General features: G+C 35.3%; 1 protein-coding gene across 1 annotated transcript in view; it reads right to left on the bottom strand.

Moving 5' to 3' along the window:
* Positions 1-22177, bottom strand: part of LOC135844022 (agrin-like) — a 394772-nt gene extending 372595 nt beyond the window's left edge. Inside the window, exon 1 of the mRNA XM_065362094.1 lies at positions 21364-22177. Within this exon, the coding sequence (XP_065218166.1) occupies positions 21364-21901 (538 nt within the window). The 5' untranslated portion in view covers positions 21902-22177. The remainder of the gene's footprint in view (positions 1-21363) is intronic.
* Positions 22178-22585: the final 408 nt, after the last annotated feature.

Raw genomic sequence — 22585 nt, 5'->3', positions numbered from 1 at the left:
ATTTTCTGAAAAAAGGTCTACTTTTTTCTGGTCTTTTATCTCTGTTGTCTGTCTATATGAAACGCCAGCCTGGGTCGTGAGAAGAAAAAAAGCCAAATTAAATCAAGTGAGACGCGCGAAAGCAGATAGAAATCTCAAGAATTCACCGAACGATGGGTCAGCTTGCTCTTTGCGATGAAATGAAAACAATAGGTATTTAGGGTAGTTTATCAAAAATACTGTATTTTTTAAGCGTTATTTGTTTCTTCTTTATGTTATTTTTTCGAATTCAGATATGTTATAATTTTCTGAAGGTTTGAAAACTTCCATTTTTGAAGAATATTGCTAAATTATTACAGAAAAAAGACATCCAAACAGTCCATAGTTGTTTTCTTCAAAATTGTCTACTAAAACCACTGCCTTTTCAAATGTCATTTTTCTCAGCAGACGCTTGATGGGACAGAGGACACCCTACCCAAGCGAGTTGAATTCACTGGTGATGTACTCTGACCTAAAGAATTCCACACAAAATGTAGTTTGGTATTATGAATCTGTAAACGCATTCTGACGATTATGAGAAAGTGTATGGGTTCCTAAAGAGGAACAAGTGAGGGTGGTGGTCGATAAGTAAATACGTATGTTATTTTTTAAAACGGTATACACGTTAACTCGTAAAATAAACGACTACTTTTAACAGCTATGCAGATACGAGTAAACAACCAACCTTCTGCCGGACTATTTACTCACATACGAAATTTCAATTTTATATACGTAATTTAAATACGACGAGAAAAGTATCTGTAAAACACGAAACGCTGTAATACCACGCAGAGGAACATACTAATAAACCGTACAAAGGGAAATGATAAAAAGAAACGAATCACCCAGAAAGAGCATCGGTCAAAGAGGTGGAATACAAAAAAATCACAGGAAAATGTATATAAAGGGGCGTGTTTAGTATAGGTGCCATGCCGGTACTTTTTATGATTATTTTTTTTAATGATACATAGGGTGTACATTATGGTTTTTTTTTTTTTTTTAAATACCATTCATTCATTTGTTATGAGAATAGTAATGTGTAGTGTACATAAAGGGGTATAATATCCTATATTATGTTTTTTAAACTGTGGTGGTTCTGTGGATTCAAGATCAACATAAATGCAGTGTAAATGGTCACCGTGGGTGGTTGGTAACTCGGGATGGTAAAATGTCATCGAAGATAATAGCCTTACGCCTGTGTCGGGTAATTCGTGGATATTCAAGGCCGATATTACCAGCTTGATGACCGATAATTATCCACAAGTTTGAGATAAAAAGAAGGCATACGAGATTTGAATGTACTTGAGTGAAGGAATATGAGCATATTATGCAGCTATGTAAAGTAAAGTGCCCAAATAAGGCTACTTTAAAAATTTTTTTTTCAGCATCCACTCGACCAGGCAAGCTATAGATCACGCTTACTAGCTGGTTTGATTTCCAAGACATATCAATCAAACGTGGAACGAATTTCACATCTGTTGAACACCTGATCCTTTAAAGGCCTGAACCAAACTGGAAGTAACCAGAAAAAATGCTCTCCATTTGTTGAATGGGACTTACATGAATATCACTTTGATGTGTTGTATGCTCCTCTGTCCCTCAAAACTATTTCGTATAAATGAAGGATCAATTTTTTCAAATTTTTGTAAATTACGAAAGAGCAAAATACCTAATTGGCCCAAATTTGAGGTACTTAATCTTATACTATAATCGCATTCCACGCACCAAATTATTGAAAGCAAATCATTGATGAGCCCCATCCAATTTTTGGTGGGGCATAAATAGGAAAACGTTGAGGTAAAATACGAGCCAATATCCTCCGTTTTTAATTTTATGAATTTGTATTCTCATATGCAGTACTTGATGTACTCATGACTCGTGTTTCAGCCACTTTTACGAAACCAGTTAATCAAAATTGAAAAAATTGCTCTGTACCCCACTGCGTATACCCTTTGTGATTATATTTTGTGAAAGCATATCAACAAATTCATAAAATTAAAAATAGAGGATATTGGCTCGTATTTTACCTCAACTTTTTCCTATTTATGCCCCACCAAAAATCGGATCAGATGTAACTTTGAGGACAACTCGATGGTTATTTTTAGTTTTAATTTCGTTTGAAGAAAAATATAATTCTAAAATTTATTTTCTGTTGTGGTGAAGGCTGCAGAAGATCCAACAATAAATCAGATAATGTAGAGGGAATCAGACACATCAGAAATGAAAAATCCGTGAAATTTGTTCCCACTTCATTGTTTTAAAAAACAAAAATTTTCCTATTTGATTGAACTGAATTTTTTCAACTAAAATAGAAATTATAAAACTTTGAGGGGAGAAGAGAGGGAGTGGTGGACGAGGATAGCCATCTCCAGATTGTTTGTATTTAGGTAATTATCTTCTCACCTTAGGTATTCTCGTAATGTGTCATTATCGACCCCCTAACATGATTCCCCATCTTTTGTGGCGTGTTTGTATATGCCCTAATGACCTTATTATGTAGGTAGGGTACTTGAGTTAAGAAGGAGAAGCATTAAATTTTACCCGTACATTTCATAGCTCTTTCAATTTTGAAGAAACTCACATAATAATCTAATTTTGTTCTGTTTTCAACACACTACCCACTCCCATACTGGGTCGAAAATAAATTTCAATTTTTTTTCTCCAAATGGTTTTCATGCTTGAATTTTTATGGTTGGCTGCATGTTCACCTATCTATGTATACCATTCTATTCCATCGGATTCTCCTCAAAAAAATATTCTAATCGTAAGCAATTTACTTCTCGTTTCTTTCAATTTCATTTAAATGCAAATATGATTAGCCTTAGCACCCAAAAACCTTCTAATAAATAATCAATAATTCAATACTGCACCATCTGCAGTTAAATCTAAACATCGATATACTGCGAAATCTCCACGCAAGCCAACCCATGCCAATTGCCAACAAAAACACGTCACTCTGGTAACTCTTCCTTGTAACCAAAGTGGAAAAAACTTTTCTAATTCGAGCAACCACAATCATATTATGCATACGAACATAGATCATTGAAAACCACTTTCTGTATTCTTCAAAGTCAAGGTGTGGTCAGAAGAGCACTACGGATTGCGCGGATTCAGATACACACAATGCAGGCGTAAACGATTTTACGTGTAGCACAAGATATACTCATATAGGGTCTATGTATTATTCACAAATGGTAATCACTATGTAATGAACCGTGTAATAAAAATTATAACATGTACAAGCCGATCTTCTGTGCGGTTAAAAAATTTATAATTAACGGGATTGGTGCGGCATAACGATGGTTATTCATTATCGTTCACCATCACTACCATCAGATTTATCACAGAAAAACACTGTAGGTAAACTTTTACATACTCGTAGGCTGTACATCGCAAATACAGTAATACATACGAAGTAGCTGATATACCTACTATACAAAAGAAGTATGCAAATTTCTCGTACTTATATTCTTCTAACCGGTTTACATTGTTTTTTTTTCACCAATGGCAATAAATCTTATACTTTGGCAAATTTTATTTACTGTTTAATTGAGATATCCGAATCATAAAAGCTGCATAAAAATAGGCAAGTCTCGGTCCAGGTGTCAAATGACGATTTTATTCTTTGTCGATTTTTAGCTCGCGGTTGGAGGTATACGATATTGACTCATAATTTTATTTTTTTATTTTAACGAATTTGTTAGTCAAATAATAAACTACACCGGGTCTATAAATATGAAATAAAATAAACGATCAAGGCGAATTTAGAAGAGGAAAGGCGAGGGTGCGGATGGCAAATTTTAAACAAATTAACAATATACTAGATTTTTTGGTCGACGATGAAAAATTACTGAAATAGGATTTTCAACATTCAATTTTGATAGGTAGCTTAATGATCTTTACTACATGACTCTGATTATTATTTATTCTGAATGAAATTTCACACAAATTATGAAAAAGTTCAAGATTTCCAGAAATCACATCACGGGGGGGGGGAATATTAAATCCGTGTCATCAGGACGGAAACTTGGCGATAAAAACACAAGAGTTATTGCTCTGGTTTCCTTTCTGCAGCAAACCATTATAATTGATCTAGCAATAATCCCACGCATCTTCAGTATCTGTCTGAGTGTCTGCAATTCTCCTCTGTACATTTACATGTTCAATATAATGTATGTACCATAATATTGGCATAAGTACACGTACCAGAACACTGGCGAGTGGAGACGCAGGTTGAACCCTTTGGACGACCACATGTATGTATACGTATACAAGCTGTGTACCCGTCCTCCGGACGTGGATTTTACGTGTAGGAAATTGAAAAACAAGAAATATTTAAATGTTTCTAAACGAATAATTATCAATGTTTTAGGATCAAGGAATTGTACGAAATTAAAGTGAAAATGAATTCAGAAGTCTTGGTTGAAAAAAGTAATGCTCAGGCTGACATCAATATATCCATAGGTAATCCCACCTACATTTCGAGTCAACTGTCCCCTTCTCAGTTTCATCATTAATGATTCAAAAACAAAGTATCATTTTCATTTCCATCTTTGTATACTTAGCCCGTTTTTTTTTGTTCTTTTTTTCAAAGATTAGTAGGTATGTTTACCAATCTCAATTTCCCTATTTTAAATTTATTTCCTATACCATTATTTGACCACTAATTTTACTTTTCTCGATTCAAAAAATATTTCTATTTATACGAACTCTTCCCATTCAGATTTTCAAACTTTCAAGGATTTTTTGATACTTATTACATTCCGACCAATTCCAGCCCACCCCCACCCCCCATTCACAGGTTTTCGGCTTTTCCCCTCTTGATTTTTGTTGACATGGGTTGAATATTGTATGCGCCGCAGCCTATCCAAAAGTTTCGCCAGGCTGATCTTTGAAAATCGTGGGGGGGGGTTTGATCAAATACCAATATTTAAAATACTAATTATGTAGGTAATAGTAAATTAATTTTATGACTTGTAGGAACTTTTTAAAAATTTCAATAGGTACTTACCTAAATTCTTGGCACAGCATGTTGGACTTTTGAAAATTAAAAAAAAAATGACCTACATATTTTTTAAATTGATACCCCGTTTAATGTTATATCCAACTTTTTGAAGCTGAAAAAAAATTGACGAACAAATTTTGGAAGTTTCTAGTTTATATTACCTTTACGGAGACATTTAGTTAGTTGGATATCAAATTTTACTTTTCAGGACTTGAAAAAATCCCTTGAATTGCTCAAATTAAGTAGGCATGTCAAACTCAAAAATAATTTTCTTACTGAAGGAAAAGTTGAAAATCAATTATTTTCTCTGAGGAATTCTCAAATGTGAATTTTTTCTTTACCCGCACAATTCATTTCATTTTTTTTTCAGTTTAAGGTGAAACTTTTCCCATTTTTTTTGAGGTGGTAAACCATCTCCTGAGTAAGTTCTTTCCAACGGTATATAATGTACAAAAAATAGGCTTCTATTTTCAATTATAATAGAAGAAAATAGACAGAGAGAGCAGGGCCTATTCTAAGGCGCAGCTCCGCACATTTTGCGCAGTTCCAAAAAAAATGTGTGTAGTTCCAAATTAGTTTGTGCAGTTCCAAAAATTCAGCTACGTACGTTTTTCCATTTATTTATTAAAAAACAATTTTGAACAAACACAAAAGTCATAAAGATAGACAATGAATATGAGAAGTAGGTAGAATTTATATAAGTTCGGAAAATCAAAAAATTACCAAAAACCATGGATTTTTACTTTTTTGAAATCAAAATTTTTAAAAATTTTCGCCCTCGCTTCGCTCGGGCCAAATCATTTTCCCGTTTCATTCTCTGATTATAAATTAGAGAGTAAAAAATTGTCTTCTCACATTAGAAATAACTGCTGTTTCACTTGAAATTTACCAAAAGAAGGTCTTTTTATTTCCATTTTTGGCTAAAATACCAAAAAAAGCCCTATTTTTTATCAAAAATTTGTAAACAATTTGAAAACATATGTAGATACTTATACTTAATTTTGTCCTGAAAAAATAATGAATTGTGAATTTTTGAGAGATTTTGCCCCCGCATTCCTACTTTTGAAAACGTTTTAATTTCCTGAAAACAAAAAATTTTGAAGTCATGAAAATTACCTTTCTGTATCAAGATTGATGTTGTTTTGCATTTCAAATTATAAATTTTTCACGGCTTTCGCCCTCGCTCCGCTCGGGCTAGATTATCTTTCTTTTCTTTTCTTTGACCTAAGTTGTGTAGAATAGAATAATTGACTTCTCGCATTAAAAAATTAAAAATAGGTACTTGATGTTGTTTCACTTCTGAAGAATCATGAATTCTCAAAAGCTTTTGCCCTCGCTTTGCTCGGGCCTTCATAATTACTTTTGATCGATCGCATTGTGAGCTATGTTTGCGCAGCTCCAAATTTGTCCTTAGAATAGGCCCTGAGAGAGAGCACATATTGCTGATCCTTCATCATCGTTACATTTGTCCAGCCGTTATTATGGCGTAAGCTGGATGAAACTTATTACAAAGGTATCTTATTCGTATATCGCCGAGCGAGATTATTTTAACAACGTGCATAAACATGTTTACGTTCTCTTTGTGATGGTTGTATGCACGTACGTACGTACGTACACATGGCATACTCGTATTCTTCTGTAAATCCAAGTCTAAACACATGGATGGAGGAAGAGACTAGCCGAGTTCAAGCATTGGCGTCGGTTAACACCTACACTCATCTTGGGACAACCGGAACGCAGCCCAATCGTGTTTTGCGCCTTGCGTCGCTGCACCGTACATACATATTTCCAGTTCGCTTCGAATAATGAATTGTAGTTTTTAAATTAACGCTTCGTAAAATATTTTGATTGATTGTTCGAACCAAGAATGATGAGTTTCTAATCGCGCTCGCGTCAGTATGTGAGGGCATTATACAGGTATGAAGACTAAAGCACGTCGCAGTGCATACGAGTATGTGGAGCTTACTCACTGAGTTCTCAACTGGCTGAGCGACTCAGTAGGTATATAAGTGCGATTGTAATCAGATTAAATAACCGTGCCCGTCGTAGCATCATTTTCGGCGCATGCAGACACGATGACGTAAAAATTTGTAAAGTGATTGCTTGATTATAGGTGAAGGCGGATTTATGTGTTGGTTGAAGTCAAAGGTGTATTCGAGGCGCTGGCGCATACGGAACAATGTATTCATACGGGTTATTATCGAGGAATGCGTCCATATGTATCTGTATTCTATGACAATACCTATACTCGGATACCGAACACGTGTATGAATCATATGGGGAAACGAGGTGCTAATCATAGGTTAGATGTACATACAAATATACGGTATAAGGTCAAGTCAAGATACATGGTCAAGGAGGAACGAAAATATGGCAGTGTATTTGAAAATAGATCTTGATAAAATATGTCATATGGGTCATAAATACATAGTTTTATTTGTATGAAAAAATCTGCAAAAGTAACAAATTTGATAACATAGGGTACCTATGTCAAAAGTCCAGCTTATTCAGTTTTTCCTACTTTGGCCCCACTTTTTTTTGGTCAAAGCTTCCGAAAATTCTGCAATTTCTAATTTTATTAAAAAGTCCAGTATTGTACCAAAATTTCAGTTGTTTTTCCAAAATAGTCAGAAAATACAACTTTTGTAAAAATCGTCAAAAAGTCCTATTTTTTCCAGAATATTTATAGCCAGTAAGAATGGCATAAGGTATACATTTCAAGACTAACATATTCCAAAATTTAAACTCATTTGTTTGTTTTTTTCTCGGCTTATTTCGCACTTGAGTCAGTCTCTTCCAGTTTCACATCATCTTTAAAGGTGATCGCTCCTATATTTTCAGGGATTTTTTCATTGGCTGATCTACATATGTATTTTAGATGAGATCTTTTCAAAAATAAAAAAAAACGAAAATAATCAGTATGCTTTTACTAATACTGATTGATTTTCCTGTGACTTTGAATTTTCGTTTACCCAATTTTAGTACCTAGGGGTACCATGTCGGTCTATCGTTTCAAATTTGCAAAAGAGTGGGACCGGAAAGATATACAATTTTCGCGATATTTCCTCGAAAGGGGATCATTTCCCAACCCCGAAACCGCGCCATTACATTTTTGAGATCGAATTGCAAAACCGATCCAGGGGTTCCCAAAGTTGTGAAAATTGAGCACCTACATTGTCATCTGTTTTGGCCAATAAATCCCAACCAAAGGAGGGTATGGGGGTGCTTGTGGTCTCAAATAACTCGTATTGGATCACTCTTGAAACATATACCCATGACCGTTCTCATTTAGTGATACCACCACATTTCAGTAGTTCCCAAAGTTGAACTTTTGTGTTTCAAATTTTTAAAGTCACGCATTCAAACGAATATTGTCAGTAAATAAAATATTTAGAAATCAAAAAATAGTCCAGATAAAAAGTTGCGAAATTTTTCGACGATTTCAAAAATGTGTCATTTTTTTTCTTAGCATTGATAGGGGCCGAGCTAAGGGGGTTGGAACGTCACAAAACGTGATGTAACAATAGTCCAGTAACTTTAGCAAAAAAATAGGGGGTATCGTGAATCTGTAGGTGGCTAGCTGATTTTTGGTATACTGGTCCATTTTGATGTCCTGAAAACGAATCCGAGGAGTCCCCTCCTGTCCGGGTGAGCTTTCCCCTAAATTGTGGATCTTAGCCCCCCAAATCGGGTTTCGACCAAAATTTCGAAAAATATTGACTGTAGCGCAAAAATGGTTGAAACTAATGTTCTTCTACATCAAATTTTTCATCACATGAGCCATCGATCGATTTTCCAGCCCCAAGGGGGAGGGGGGTGAACCTACGGTGATTCGAACATTAGGACTAGGAGGTTTTGAATAGCGCCATAATGTTGATGGTTAATATTGATTGTGATACCTTCAATCGTTCCCAAATTGGTACGGGGGGGAGGGCGGTTTTCTTTGTTTTTCTGAGGTACAGAGCGGAGCACAATGTCACCCCGCCGTCTCCTCCCCTTCACTATTCAGTTATTTGCCTATATACGCACGTGAGATGAATTGAAATGCACTAAAAAATGTAAAGTTGTCGAATGGAATGTTGATACGAGTTTCAAAAACCAGTTTTAGCGTATTGTGTCCACTTCTCCCCCTTTGTGGATCTTAGCCCCCCTCCCCAAATCGGGTTTTGACCAATATATGGAAAAGTATTGAGTCGGGGTAAGTCCAACCCCCTTGAGACTGGAAAATTGATCAATGGGCCATCTGATGAGGATGTAGAACAGCATTCGTTCTAACCATTTTTGAGCTAGACTCAACACTTTTCGATATATTTCCGGTCCCATTGTTTTGATAATTTTCACTTTGGTACCCCTACTATTTGAATTTTTTTTGTATCGATGTAGAAACTATGATCCAGATACTATAACCCCAATTAGTCTCACCCTGAATGAAAAATCTGACCTCAAGCTCCTGCCAAGCAACCCTTAACTTCGCATCATTAAAATCTAAAAGTTGGAATCGCTAGTCTGTGCAGTTGTTTTGCTGCAAGCTAATATGCTTTGAACCCCCTGGTTCTGGCCAGTCTACGCGTAAATAAACTACACACCTTCGGTCATTTTCTTCATTATAATCGTTGTCGCACATAATTTTCGTACATAATCGATCGGTGGAAAAAGGTAAAGCCGCGTTTCTTTACCCTTTACAAAAATTTCCCTCAAGCTTATCCCAGAGGCCATAAAAATTAACTCGAATCGTCGCGTAATGGGCACGAAAGGAGGCGAATGCAATTTAAAACACAATGGTGAGGCATTTTCGGTAACTGGTGTGTGCACAATGGGGCAAATGGGACGAGGAAAAGGCGACGCGTAAATACTAGAAATGAATTAGCTTTTTGCTCGGGCCATCAATTAGATACGTCGAGACCCTGCTGCTCGGACTGCTGGCTGGCGTGTAGTCTGGCAAAAAGAGCTACCTTTTTACCGGACAAGCACTCGAATAAGCAGGTAATCCGAGCCAATTTGTAAGTTTGTTCAACTTATGTGTATGGATTTGTCATCGCGACGAATACCGCGCGATTGAGATTTTATATGAATCTGATGTGTTTTCGCGTGCGTGTTTGGCCTCCTCCCCAAACCGATGGTGTTGTTCGGAGGTGATGAGAAGAGAAGATATGACGAAGTGTTTTTGAAAAAGACGATGACGCGACGAATACGAAAATAATAAACACCTTTTTTTCTCATTTCTGGTTCAGGGAAAAAAAAAGCTCTCTTTACCTACGTTTTACGCCCTCTGTTTGTCTTCCAATTACCAGAGCTTATTTATTCTTTTTTTTATGTTGCTCGAATACAATCGTGGCACAGGAAATTAGTTTTTTTTCTCTCTCGTCGAGTGTGAAAAGGATGCGGAAAAAAGCTAAGCAAGTTTTTCGTCGCCATTCGCCAAAGCTCGAATCGACATCCACCTGCTAAGCTGGCAATGGCGGCGGTTGGCGGACGATGTGTAAAATATAAGCGTGAAAAATTCCACGGTTTTGCGAATTTAAAACCTCGTAAAAATGATGAAGTATCTCGTGCTCTTTAGCTTAGCCGTCTTTTACAACTACGTCGGGTTTGCCGCCGCTCATCCTCCGGCACCTATGCCAAGGGTCGCGCGGTATCGGTAGCAACACCACTTTTGCTACCGGAGCGCGAGGTTGGTTGTTTTTCCGAACGTAGCTGGCGCGCTTGTCTCGGTCTCGGTATTCGCGAGTACATCTTATCTTGCCTTAGGAAAGGCTCAGGTAATCTCGTGGCAATTTCATTTTTCTCTTAGTCCAATAAAAAGCTGCGAGTTATATTTCATTTTTATAGCACCCCGGTTAATATTTAAGGTTATCGTACGTGGCACCGTAGATCCGCTCTTAAACACGCTATTATCAAAAGTACGCTGTACTAAGAGCCACCCCCACCCTCTCCCATAATCGAGTAATATGTGCCAGCTCATGAAGCTACCCGAGGCTGTGGCCGAGTCCTATACACGTGGTCTGTGCTAAATTGTACATAGTAAATTCAACGTACGTACTCTGCGCCAAATTATTCAAAAAAAATCTCGTTTCAGTGTGCTCGCAGAAAGGTTAGAAGAGGAGAATTTTTCAACCAAAAAAAAAAAAAAAAAATGAGAGAGAAAGCTGCATTAGAGGATAAATCAGCAAAATAGTAGGTATTGTTGAGGAGATAATTACTACTATAACAAAAACAAGAGGGGAGGAGGGGTTACGAACAGATTTTCAATGAGAACTCGGGGGGGGGGGGTTGAAAGGGGTAGAATTGAAAAAAGGTCACTATTTGCGTTCCATCACTTTCAAAAACGACAATTCGGTAGATAAATCAAATAATTTTGTGCAGGATGTCCACTCTTTTCAGGAAATGATTTTCCTGGACTTTTCCCCAAGTTTTCCAGGCCAATTTTTCAAATTTTCCACACTCTTTGAATAGCAGCTATACTCAAACTATGGAAAGCGGGTCAGGGATGTAACGACCACCATCCGATCCAATCTCGATCAAATTTCAGAAAAAGGTCGTTTTTAGGATAGGCATAAAAAATTACTTCTCTCAGGCGGAGACCAATAGTGTTCTATGCACACTAAAAACTAAAAATGAAGAAATACAACTGTTGATTGAGGAAATTAATAAATCAAAATTGGCCATTTCAGCAAATTTAAATTTTAACATGACCACTTTTGGGCAAAAAATTGAAATTTTCATCAAAAAAAATTGTTTGCAAATTTGATTAATTTTTTATCATTTCTGGCAAAAAAACAAAAAAAAGGTAAAATAAAGCGAACAATTTCAACGAAAGTAATGGCTTTTTATTTCTCGCAAAAACGTGAGACTTTTGGATGATTTTTGAAAAAGAGTGAAAATCTGCTGCAATTTTGCTAAAAATCGAGAATGTTTTCAAAAAGCAAAAATTCAACGATTTTAGCGAAAAACATGAATTTTGGAGAATTATTGGCAAAGTAATTATCTACATTTTAATAATTTTTTTTTTCGAAAAGTGAGACTTTTCAATTGCTAGACTGTCTTATGAACATTTTTTTTTCAATTGGTACAACTTCTGGGAATTTTTTGCAAAAAAAAACGAGATTTTTAGACATTTTTTATTGACAATTTCAGATTTGTTGAAAATGAAAAACAATTTCAATTTTTCGGTTAGAAAACAACTTTTGACATTTTTTTTTGGCAAAAACCACAATTTCTAGCAAGAAACGAGAGAATTAGGCAATTTTGACGAAAGATGAGATTTTTTGATATTTTTGGAATGAAGCGAGACCTTTAACTCACAATTTTAGCAAAAGGCAAGACTTTGTAACCATAACGCTGACTATGCAGAATAGCCAGTTGGAAAAGAATAAAAAAGTGTATACTCGTGCAATTAATTTGGCCAAAATTGCTTAAAATGAACACTTGATGAAATAATTTAAAATTTCAGTGGAAAATCATAAGAGTCTCCTAAACGAACTAAAGCTGTTTTTAAAAATTACTCGTACGTCAAATAAACATCTTAAATTGACAAGATTGTCATATGAGTCTATCATCAAGTGATCAGAATGAGACATTCAAAAATCATGATGAAAAATTGAAGTCGTTTTGGAGCCTCCAGCGACTTTTTGAAAGGTTATATGTGATCCCACCTGACAAAATCGACCATTTCGACAAAAAAAAGTGTCCAAAATAATGACGTTTAAAATGAATCTTAAGGGTTGAAAGATCAGATTTTTGAAAAAAAAAACATTTTTTAAAATTTTGTCAGGCGGGGTCACATATAACCTTTCAAAAAATCGCTGGAGGCTCCAAAACGACTTGAAATCCACCAGCAGTCAACTTCGTAGCATATTGAAATTAGTTTGCAGAATGAATTTCCACTCTCCATCTCAGTTTGATGAAATTTTGTCGAAATTGTCGATTTTGTCAAGTTTCAAAAATCTACTGGAGGCTCCAATAATTTTCAGAAAAGTCGCTGAAGACTCTAAAATGACTTGAACCCACCTGAAGTCGTCTTCAGAGGGTGTTAAAATTGGAGTGTAGAGTAAATTTCAGCTTTCCATCTCCATTTATTTGATGAAATTTTGTGAAAATTTAAAGTTTCAAAAATCTGCTGAAGGCTTCAGGACTTTCAAAAAGTCCCCGGAGGCTCCAAAACGACTTGAAATTTACCTGCAGTACTTCGTCGTAGCGTATTGAAATTAGTTTTTATAATAAATTTCAGCTTTACAACTCCAATTTGATGGAATCTTGTGGGAATTTCGAGTTTCAAAAATCTGCTGGAGGCTCCAGAACTGCTCAAAACGGGTTGAAACCGTCTCCAATCGATTTGGCATGTCGAAAATAGGGTATATCCCAAATTTCAGCTTTCTTGGTCAACTTGGTAACATTTTGATTTTTTCCCTCATTTTTGGCCTAAATTGGATTTTCAAAAATTCACCAAAAATCGAAAAACGCACTTTAGCACTTGAAATTTTGACAGGTGATAAATTTTTACATGATCTTCCGATCTACCTTTGTAAGGTTTGAAAAATTTCGTGCAAGTCCTATGTTGAAACGCAAAATCTGCGATTTCGGCTGACCTGTCAATCAAAATGGCCGCCATTTCGTAAGTAAGGCCAACTTTTTTTGGGCAAGTTTGCTTTAAAATGTTCCTTAGGATGTCCCCTTCAAGAAAAAAGTTGTCCCGGAGAATTGGCGGGGGGGGGGGGGTGCAATTACTCCTATTGTCATATGCAGGACTATTTCTACAATCAATATTGTACTGAAAAATTACGTGTTTACTGTTTTGTTTGTTTCTTAAACTATACTACTCCTTCAAATACGAAGATAGGCATACCAATCATATTCGATTCTTTACCCCAATATCTCCAAGTCAAGCGTTCATAATGATACACTCAAATCCGAATTGTGCCAGTCATTAGGTATGACTAATAAGATACCCTATAAATACGTAATCATTTACATCCATTAAAATTATTTAATTGATATTAAAAACATAAATATTACATTAAAATTTCAAATGATCGCCAGACTCGAAAATATTAGCCCATTCAAATCCACTCTCCTATAATACAAACATAGATTTATGCTCAAAAGATACATCTAAATCATTATAACACTTATTAATTCATAGACACAATCATCGTGAAAATACTGAAACAATCAACCAATTCGTTGCTCGCTTCAACCAAATACACGAGTATTACGTTCCAGTCACGAATCCAATTTCAAATCGGTCATCGTTACGTCAAAATGACATCCCATTGAACCAGCCACTTTGAACAAACCATTTCGTAACACAAGAGAAGAAAAAAAAATCACGTATTAAAAAGTTCTTCGCGATGAGTGAGCGAAAAACAAACGTTTTCTCTCTTCCCAAACATTTTATTTACACACCACACGTCGAACTTTAACCTGGGCATTGGCAGTACCTACCTACTTACTGGTGCATTCAAAAAATGCATTTATTTTTCGCTTCCTTAAACTCAATCAAGATGCATACAAAATCTGAGCCATTACACATATAAAGTATCGTATCGCGTGCTATTCGTGCTTCTCTCCTGTATGGTTTTTCTCATCTCCGAGGCGATTAAATGCATCTCATTTCTAAACGGTAACTAAACAATGGTAGGGTACACGTGGATTAAGTTTAGAGAAAAAAGCAGCCAACTACACCCACGAGGGTACTTGTGCAATGAAATCGACTTTATAATGATTCATCTTCTTATGCGAGCTGCATTTATGGTGTACCTTGGCCTCGGCGTGTATATTGTTATTATTTTACATAGTATATTCGTACCCATACATAATATTCTACGCAACCAACGCACATTAAATAACATACACTACTCTCTCTCTGTGTGTGTATGTATGTGCATCAGCATCTTGTAAACCTCATTTAATCGTACACCTAAAACATTTTCTAGGTATGGGTATCTCTTTTATACGGAAATTTTCATATTTTGAATAATGACACGAGGTGGCGGCGGCGCCTACCGTCAGTGTCACCTTTTTCGCCGCTATACGTTGCTCAAAAGCGACCAAAAAAACGCCTATAGAATTGTTGGTTTTTGTGTAGTAAGTATATTATTTCGATGTAATTAATTTTAAAGTTGAAGTTTTTTACCCCGCCATACGCACATTTAATTTAATAAACTACATATACGAATACGAGAGATACTTTGAAATTTACCAAAATGGGCACCAGCCATCTAGGATCGAGTGGGAGTAGACGATGGTATTGTATTCTTTATCGAAGTGAAACTAGATTACACGTACGAGAGCTTAGTACATGGCATTGGTCCAAGATAATATCTCCGATATGTAAACTAGTGCAGACGAAATAGTATGGTTAGGACACAGGTATAGCCTGGACCAAAGCAGTACGCGGATGCTGCGACTGGAGCAAGCCGGAGCGACCGACCTGCCGAGTACAATTATTATTATTCGAGTTCTCGCGCGACCATTTTCGCTCCATACAAATTTTCGCATTAACGACACAAGCGTTAATCGATTTGACTTTCGAGCTGAATTTGCAAACAAGGAACAACCAACGCCAGCAGCAGCTCTCAATACCCACCCACCGATTATAAAATATTATCCTATGCTGTGTGGTGTGATTTGAGTCGGTTTTATCGCACCTTTTGCCAGCCCGAACGACCGGAGGATGGTAAAGAACAAAGGTCGATTATTTACTAAATCTTTCCGACGCTGTATTATCGAAACGGACACGAATAAATCTTCCACTTAAAGATGCGACCGACCGCGTTTAACAACTCAACCAAAATACAAACGTGTTTTGAATTTTTAATCGATACACCGCCACTGCCGCACCGTTCTGTATCCCAAAGTCGAGTGTCTTTTTAAGCATTCTTCTTTTCTTATATTATGCCTCTTCCTCCTCTGAGATAGATCTATACGTATACTATCGTGCTGTATATTTATGTATCTATATGTGTTTTAAATCGTCGTAAATTCATTCTTTAATTTCGTGTTGTTCGGAGAGATTTTTTGATTAAATAATCGAGCGCCGAGAGAGTTTACGTGTAAATTGACTTGTTCTTTGGTGGAAACCAATGCATCATTAGAAATTATCACGTCGACAACTTTGATTCAGATTTTAGATATGATTATAATGTATTAGGTAGTAGGTAAGGTAGAGCTACATATGTAGGTAAAGGTACTATAACAATAGGAACGTCACGTCTGTCTGACACTTTTCACAATTCACCTAATTTTACAAATCCACCCTTCGTGCAGTTAGACTCGATTTCACGTTGCTCGAGGAAAAACAGCAGAAAAATTATCAATGATACAAAAAAAACTGAGGAGAAAAGAAAAGAAGGAGGTCAAAAAACCTTCATATTCAAGAACTCCAAAATTAAAAAAAAAAAAAAGAAAATCAACGTCATTAGCGCAGAGATATTTCCATGAATGCGATGGCATTTGAACATAGTGTACATTTGTACAAAAAAATTAAATACTTACTTACTGATCGATAAAAAATCATGTTTGTATTTTCTCCACAACACCTGCCAGCTCATTGTGCGTGCTTTTCGAATATAGCCTACATATTCGAGATATACCATTGTGGGATGATTCATCCTCACGTCAGCTTTTCCATATTAAGACTCACATTCGAAATTCTTGTCAGCACAAAATTTGAATCATCATAGGAGTTTCAGAGCTTCTCATTCCTTGATTCACTCAGCAAAAAAAAAGCTACCATTGTGAGATATTCGTGACTTTTTGAGTCGGATGATCTTCAGTTCTCAGGTCCACCCCTATTTTTTTCAATTTCTATAACTATAATTGAACAAAACGATTCATAGACCTCACGTGACAACCCACTAGACCAAATTCTAGCAATAGCCTTTTCTAGCTGGCATTAAATCTTTCGCAAAAACCTAGCAATTTGCTAGCTTTTTTTTCTGGCAAATTATGTTCTGGCTGAGATACAAAATTCTCCAACTGATTTTTTCAGAATTTTTTCAACACGTTTCAAAATTGCTGCAATTTGTTTGCTCGAATTTTGTGATACGGAGTTTGAAAACATTAAAAAATATGTACTTACATGTAATTAAATGTCTTGAAAATTTTTGGAAAAAAGAAGTGTTTCAAATTTCAATGATAAAATTTCAGAATTTTTGTCATCATAGAGGTGTTGAAACTCTTCAGGTTTCTACCTCAAAGACAGTGACCAAAAACAAGCTGACTTTTTTTCGTAGAAGTTTTGATTTTAATAATTGGAGAACAAAAGCTGAATTTTTTCAAGTCAGGGAGGAACGAATATTTCATCCCCTCAATTTTCAACTACTGCAGAAGACAATTTTTAGATTTTTCAAGTTTTTTTTTTTTACAAGTAGACCTAAGTTTTGGTGTCTTATTATACACAGTACATACGAGTACTTGATCAATGAGAAAAAAAAAATTGTCATATCTTCTTACCATATGAACTTCAGCAGCGCAAGTTCTGTTTAACTTATTCGTTAATTTGGTGCCACTCCGTGAGAAAATAACACATTAAAAATTTGAGCTCAATCGACGGTATAAAAATTTTTGAAAAGGGAGTGATTCTGTTACAAAAACATATTTTATTTAATATTTCGCATTTTTCTGATTTAAGTATTATTTTTGTAATGTTTCGGTTCAATTATTCTATTTTCTAAAGTTGTGAAAAAGCATGTGGGCAAACGCAAAAGCTTTTGAAAATTTACAAAACGAAAAACAGAACTTCATAAAGAAATAGATTTTTTTAATGTCAACATTTTTTGAATTTAATCAATACTTTTTTAAAATTCCAGAGCCTGTACTCACTTTTTTCCGAAAAAAAGTGACTTTATAGTAACCTAAAAAGGTCAAAAAAGTATCCAAAAAGTAACCAAAAAGTGACAAAACATGGGCAATACATTTTAATTCAGAAAAAAATCACAAAAGAAACAGAATTTTTTGTTTTTAACCAAAATCTAAAAAAGAAACTCGATAGAAACGTGTTTAATTTCAGCAAAAAGCAGGACATTTTGAAAATTACTGCTATAAAACAATCCTTTTCCCAGTTTTTGCCAAAAATTGAGAATTTTCGCGATTTTTGGCAATATAATTACTTACGAGACTTTTGACAATTTCAGCTAAAGAAACGATTTTTTTAGCATTTTCTGGTGAAAAAATGTCACATTAAAACTATTATTGGAAGAAAGTGGGAGTTTTCGGATGCAAAAAACTTCACAATTTTTAACAATCTTTCGCAAAAAAAAATTCTTGACAATTTAGGCTATAAAGGAAAACTTTTTGCTGTTTTTGACAGAAAACGAGACTTCAACAGTAATTTCAGTAAAAGACTGGGCTTTTTTTAGCCAAAAAGTGAAACATTTTAGGAAATTCGCTAGAAAGCGAGATGTTGACAAAATGCAAGATTTCAACAATTTTTGCAAAAAGCAAGACTTTTGGGAATTTGGCAATTTTTAACAAAAGCGACCTCAGAAAAAATTGCGTGAGCAAAGCGAAGGTAAATTTTTCAATTATGAGAAATGGAAAAATCTGTTTGAAGTAACATTTTACAAAATTCCCTGAGTTTTGAGTAAAAAATGCTGAAAATGCCGAAATTACCTGACTTTTTCAGACTGACCAAATTCCCTGACTTTTCCAGGTTTTCCAATGTTGTGGACACCCTGTGTAAATTTTGTCACAAAATTGGTTTCTTTGATCGAAAATTCCGAAAAAACATGATCAACGACCTTGGAAAGCAATTTAAATTCCATGAGGTCGTAATTTAACAAGTTCTTTCTGACCCAAAGTTTTTGAAAACAGTGAAAATTACTGAGCAAGAGGCTGTAATGGAGGAGTCGAAGAGGTCTCCAAAATCAATATTTCATACTTGTACCTACCCTCGAGGTTTCAAATGAAGTATACATTTCACAAATTGTTTGGTGTACCATATTTGTCCGGCACTACGAGTTATTAAAATGGGAGAAAATTCATAAACTACGATAACATTTTCAATGAAATGCGAGAAAACGCACAGAATTGATCAAACTAAATTGAAAATCATGTAAAATTCAAGAATGTTCAGTTCACTGAAAAAAGCGAAAAATTTGTCAAAATGCTTCAAAAATAATTCAAAATTTCGAAGATTGATTAAAATGTCCCATTACAGGATTAGAATAATTTTAAAACATCAACACTTATTACAAAATTTGAAAAATTCACCAAAACTGAGAAATTTTTTTTCCAAAATTCTAGAAAAGTTGGCCAAGTTGGTATAAAAATGATTGAAAGTTCATCAAATGCTCCACTCAAGTCGAATAAAACGCAATAAAAGCATGAAAATTTTCATTTAAAAAAAATTAAAAATTTGATCAAAAATTAGGTGATGGATTAATATGAAGGACTTCACAACTTCAAAACATTTTTCGAAATGGGAGGGAAAATATCGTTCCAAAAAAACATCAAAGTTGTAAAAAAAATACCATGAAAATTGAGATTTGAAAAAAAAATTGATGAGTGATCTGATGCAAGATCTTGTTTCAGTAGGTCGTACACACAATTTGGCCCTCTAGAAGCCCAAAATCACTCTCTGTAACCAATTTTCAATACTGCATCTCACCCCACCTCGTCACAACCCAAACTGAAACCTTCACCTACATTATACATTGTATTCGATTTGAAAACTCAAACCAGCCGAAAAAATACCACCATCGAATAAGTATAGCTTCAGCACCAACACCTAAAACACACCAACTATCTGGTTCATAAATCAAACCCCACCTTTAATTCGTTTTGATAATTTACGTTCGAGAAAAATGAAAGTTTTCAAAACGCGTGAACGATCAATTAAGAACCATTAACGGCCTAAAGTTCACATCTAACGAGGAAAAGTTTCTTTTTACGGCAAATACTAAATCGACGCGCCCTATCACAGAATTTATACAATAAAGACGACAACTTCATTTACACTGTTCGGGTTGTTGCTGCGAAACCTACTACAACACCTCGTGTCATAATTTTTAACGAGTTTTGACATTACTTGCACCTCGAATAGGTGTATAATAATATGTATAATATTTCCAGTTGCAGTATCTTTCGTTATGGTACCTAAACTATTACCTACATATCGAATAATATATGTACCATACCTATACTCTTGCACTTACACCTTACACCATAAGTACAAGAAACGTGTTAGTTATTGTCCACCAAGTGCCAAGTGGCCGCAAGCTGTCGTTTAATTAATAATTTTCATATTTAATGTATTTTCTATTTTGACATTTATTTCGGTCATTTTACTCGTATGTAGGAAATTCCTAGTTTAGGGCGCAGTATTTGTAAGGTGTGGTGACCATACATGAAAAACGAATCTACCTAAAGTGATTCTTGGTAGGTACCTAGAAGAATTAGAACCGTAACAGTATTTTATCAACTTGGCCCATATTTTTTTTTAAATCTGATAACCGAGTTGTTAATTTAATAAATTTCGTTCATTTACAAAATAAAAAACTTTTTGGATAAATCATTAGGCACCGGAATCGTTACCATTTTACGAACATGTGGTGGAGGAATGTTGAATCTTACCTAGATATTTCTACGAATATGTGTATCTTGATTCAGGTACCTACTCAACGCTAGTAGATCTCACCCATGGCTTTTATCTTGGCCGAATAGATACATATAATCACGATCGACTATAAACCGATTGGTTTAAAACGGAAGTTGCGAACTTTTAATTTAGACTATCAACAATGAGGTAACCGGTTCGTTTGAATAGATTGATTAGTTTTCGAAATGCAACATCGTATAATTATGATTTATGATCGAGATGCAGTTCTTCATCGTGATTTACATAAAGACGCGTAAAAATGCGATAAGATCGTTGTACATGACAGCGGTATATAGATTTAACCTCTAAAACGGCCTTAATTTATCGCGATCATTTACTATATTTACTCCGGAGATACTCGAGTAGTTGTTCGATTGGTTGAAATATTTTTTGGAACTATTGGTGTAGGAACTGTACCGATTTATCGAACGGATTCGGTTAGTTGAAAAATTCTCAAACAATGTGGGAGGTAAATGGTAAAGAATTACGTTCATCGTGTGCCAAGTTAGTCCAAACGTCGACTGTTGCTACAGATTAATGCCCGGTACTTACGATGTCTGAAAATTAATTCATAAATCATAACTCGAATACAATATTCAACGCAGTACCGCAGATACGGTTTCATTTCATATAGGAGGAAATTTCCAACGTAGATGGAAACTTTCCACTTTTCAGGGACATTATAGTAAAAACCGTCGACGGTATAAAATGATAATACGAACAAGAATTTTCTATCGCTTACCTTCTACGATGGCTGAAAATGCATCCAAAATTTGTAAATTCAACGGTAACGAAATACTCAGCAACTCGTTCGGAAAATAAATCCAATTAGCGTCTAATTTTTCCACATTCGAGTTATTTTTATCCAGCAGACGAACCACAAACACTTTAACATCGCGAATTTTCACATCACTAAACAAACCTTTATCCGCACAATTTTCAAAACGGTGTTTTACTTGGTAAAAATCATCGAAAAACACATCCGCCGATAATTTCACCGATACTTTAATTCCGCTGGATACATTTTTGAAATACATTTCATCCGATTTAATGATCCTTTTAATTCGAACTATCGCGAATTTCGTCGGATTTACGTCGTCCTTTATTAACGATTCGATTTTACCACTAAATACGAAGTCCGCCATGTTAGCTATGTCGTTGATCGGAATGTTGCAAATTTCCAAGCTGCTTTTTTGCAAACCGTCGCTTTTCAGACATGTTGCGAATAAATAACTGAAAAAAATCAACAGCACGGAACGAATTATTTGGAAAATGCACATTTTAGAATTAAATGAGGATTACTGTTACGTTGACCAATTAAACTATCAACAACGATGATAACTTATTGAACGCTGAACGCTTCAAGGTAGATTATGAATATCCATGAACTACTCGTCGATTTACTGGAATTTTCGTCGTGATATTCATCGAATATCCCTTTTTTAAAATCACCATAATACGTAAAATAAGTTCGTAAAACACGTGCATAATACTAGAAAACACGAAGCGACGTACGCTTGCTTACTTCCTCGAATTCAACAGAACTGGTTCAGGTTGTTTTGTTTGGTTTGACAGCGTTCACGTGCTTTCTGAAATCTCATCTCAAATCTGGTTGAAGGAGTGGGGAAGAAATTGAAAAGGTGCAAGACTTCCGAGAACACACAGCAGAATATTCAATTTTTTATGTAAAATGAAAAGAAAACTGATTCATTCTAATTCAAAAGTTCGTGAAATGGGCAATACTTTAGATTGTTATTTGTTACACAATTTTACGATTTTGCCATTCCTTATTCCTTCTTTTATCTTTTCCATTTCCAAACAATGAAGATCCAACGTGCAACTTGTGCAACAAGTGACGTAATACATGCCGACTGTACGGAAACTTTTTGCGAAGAATTACGTCGTAATTACGGTTTGACGGAATCTCGAAAAGTAGGTACTTTATTTCTTGCCTATTTACATTT

This window comes from Planococcus citri, chromosome 4 (genome assembly GCF_950023065.1).
Source record: "Planococcus citri chromosome 4, ihPlaCitr1.1, whole genome shotgun sequence".
Classification (NCBI taxonomy): domain Eukaryota; kingdom Metazoa; phylum Arthropoda; class Insecta; order Hemiptera; family Pseudococcidae; genus Planococcus; species Planococcus citri.
Note: the sequence above shows the minus strand (reverse complement) of the source record. Positions and strands in the feature narration are given on the sequence as shown.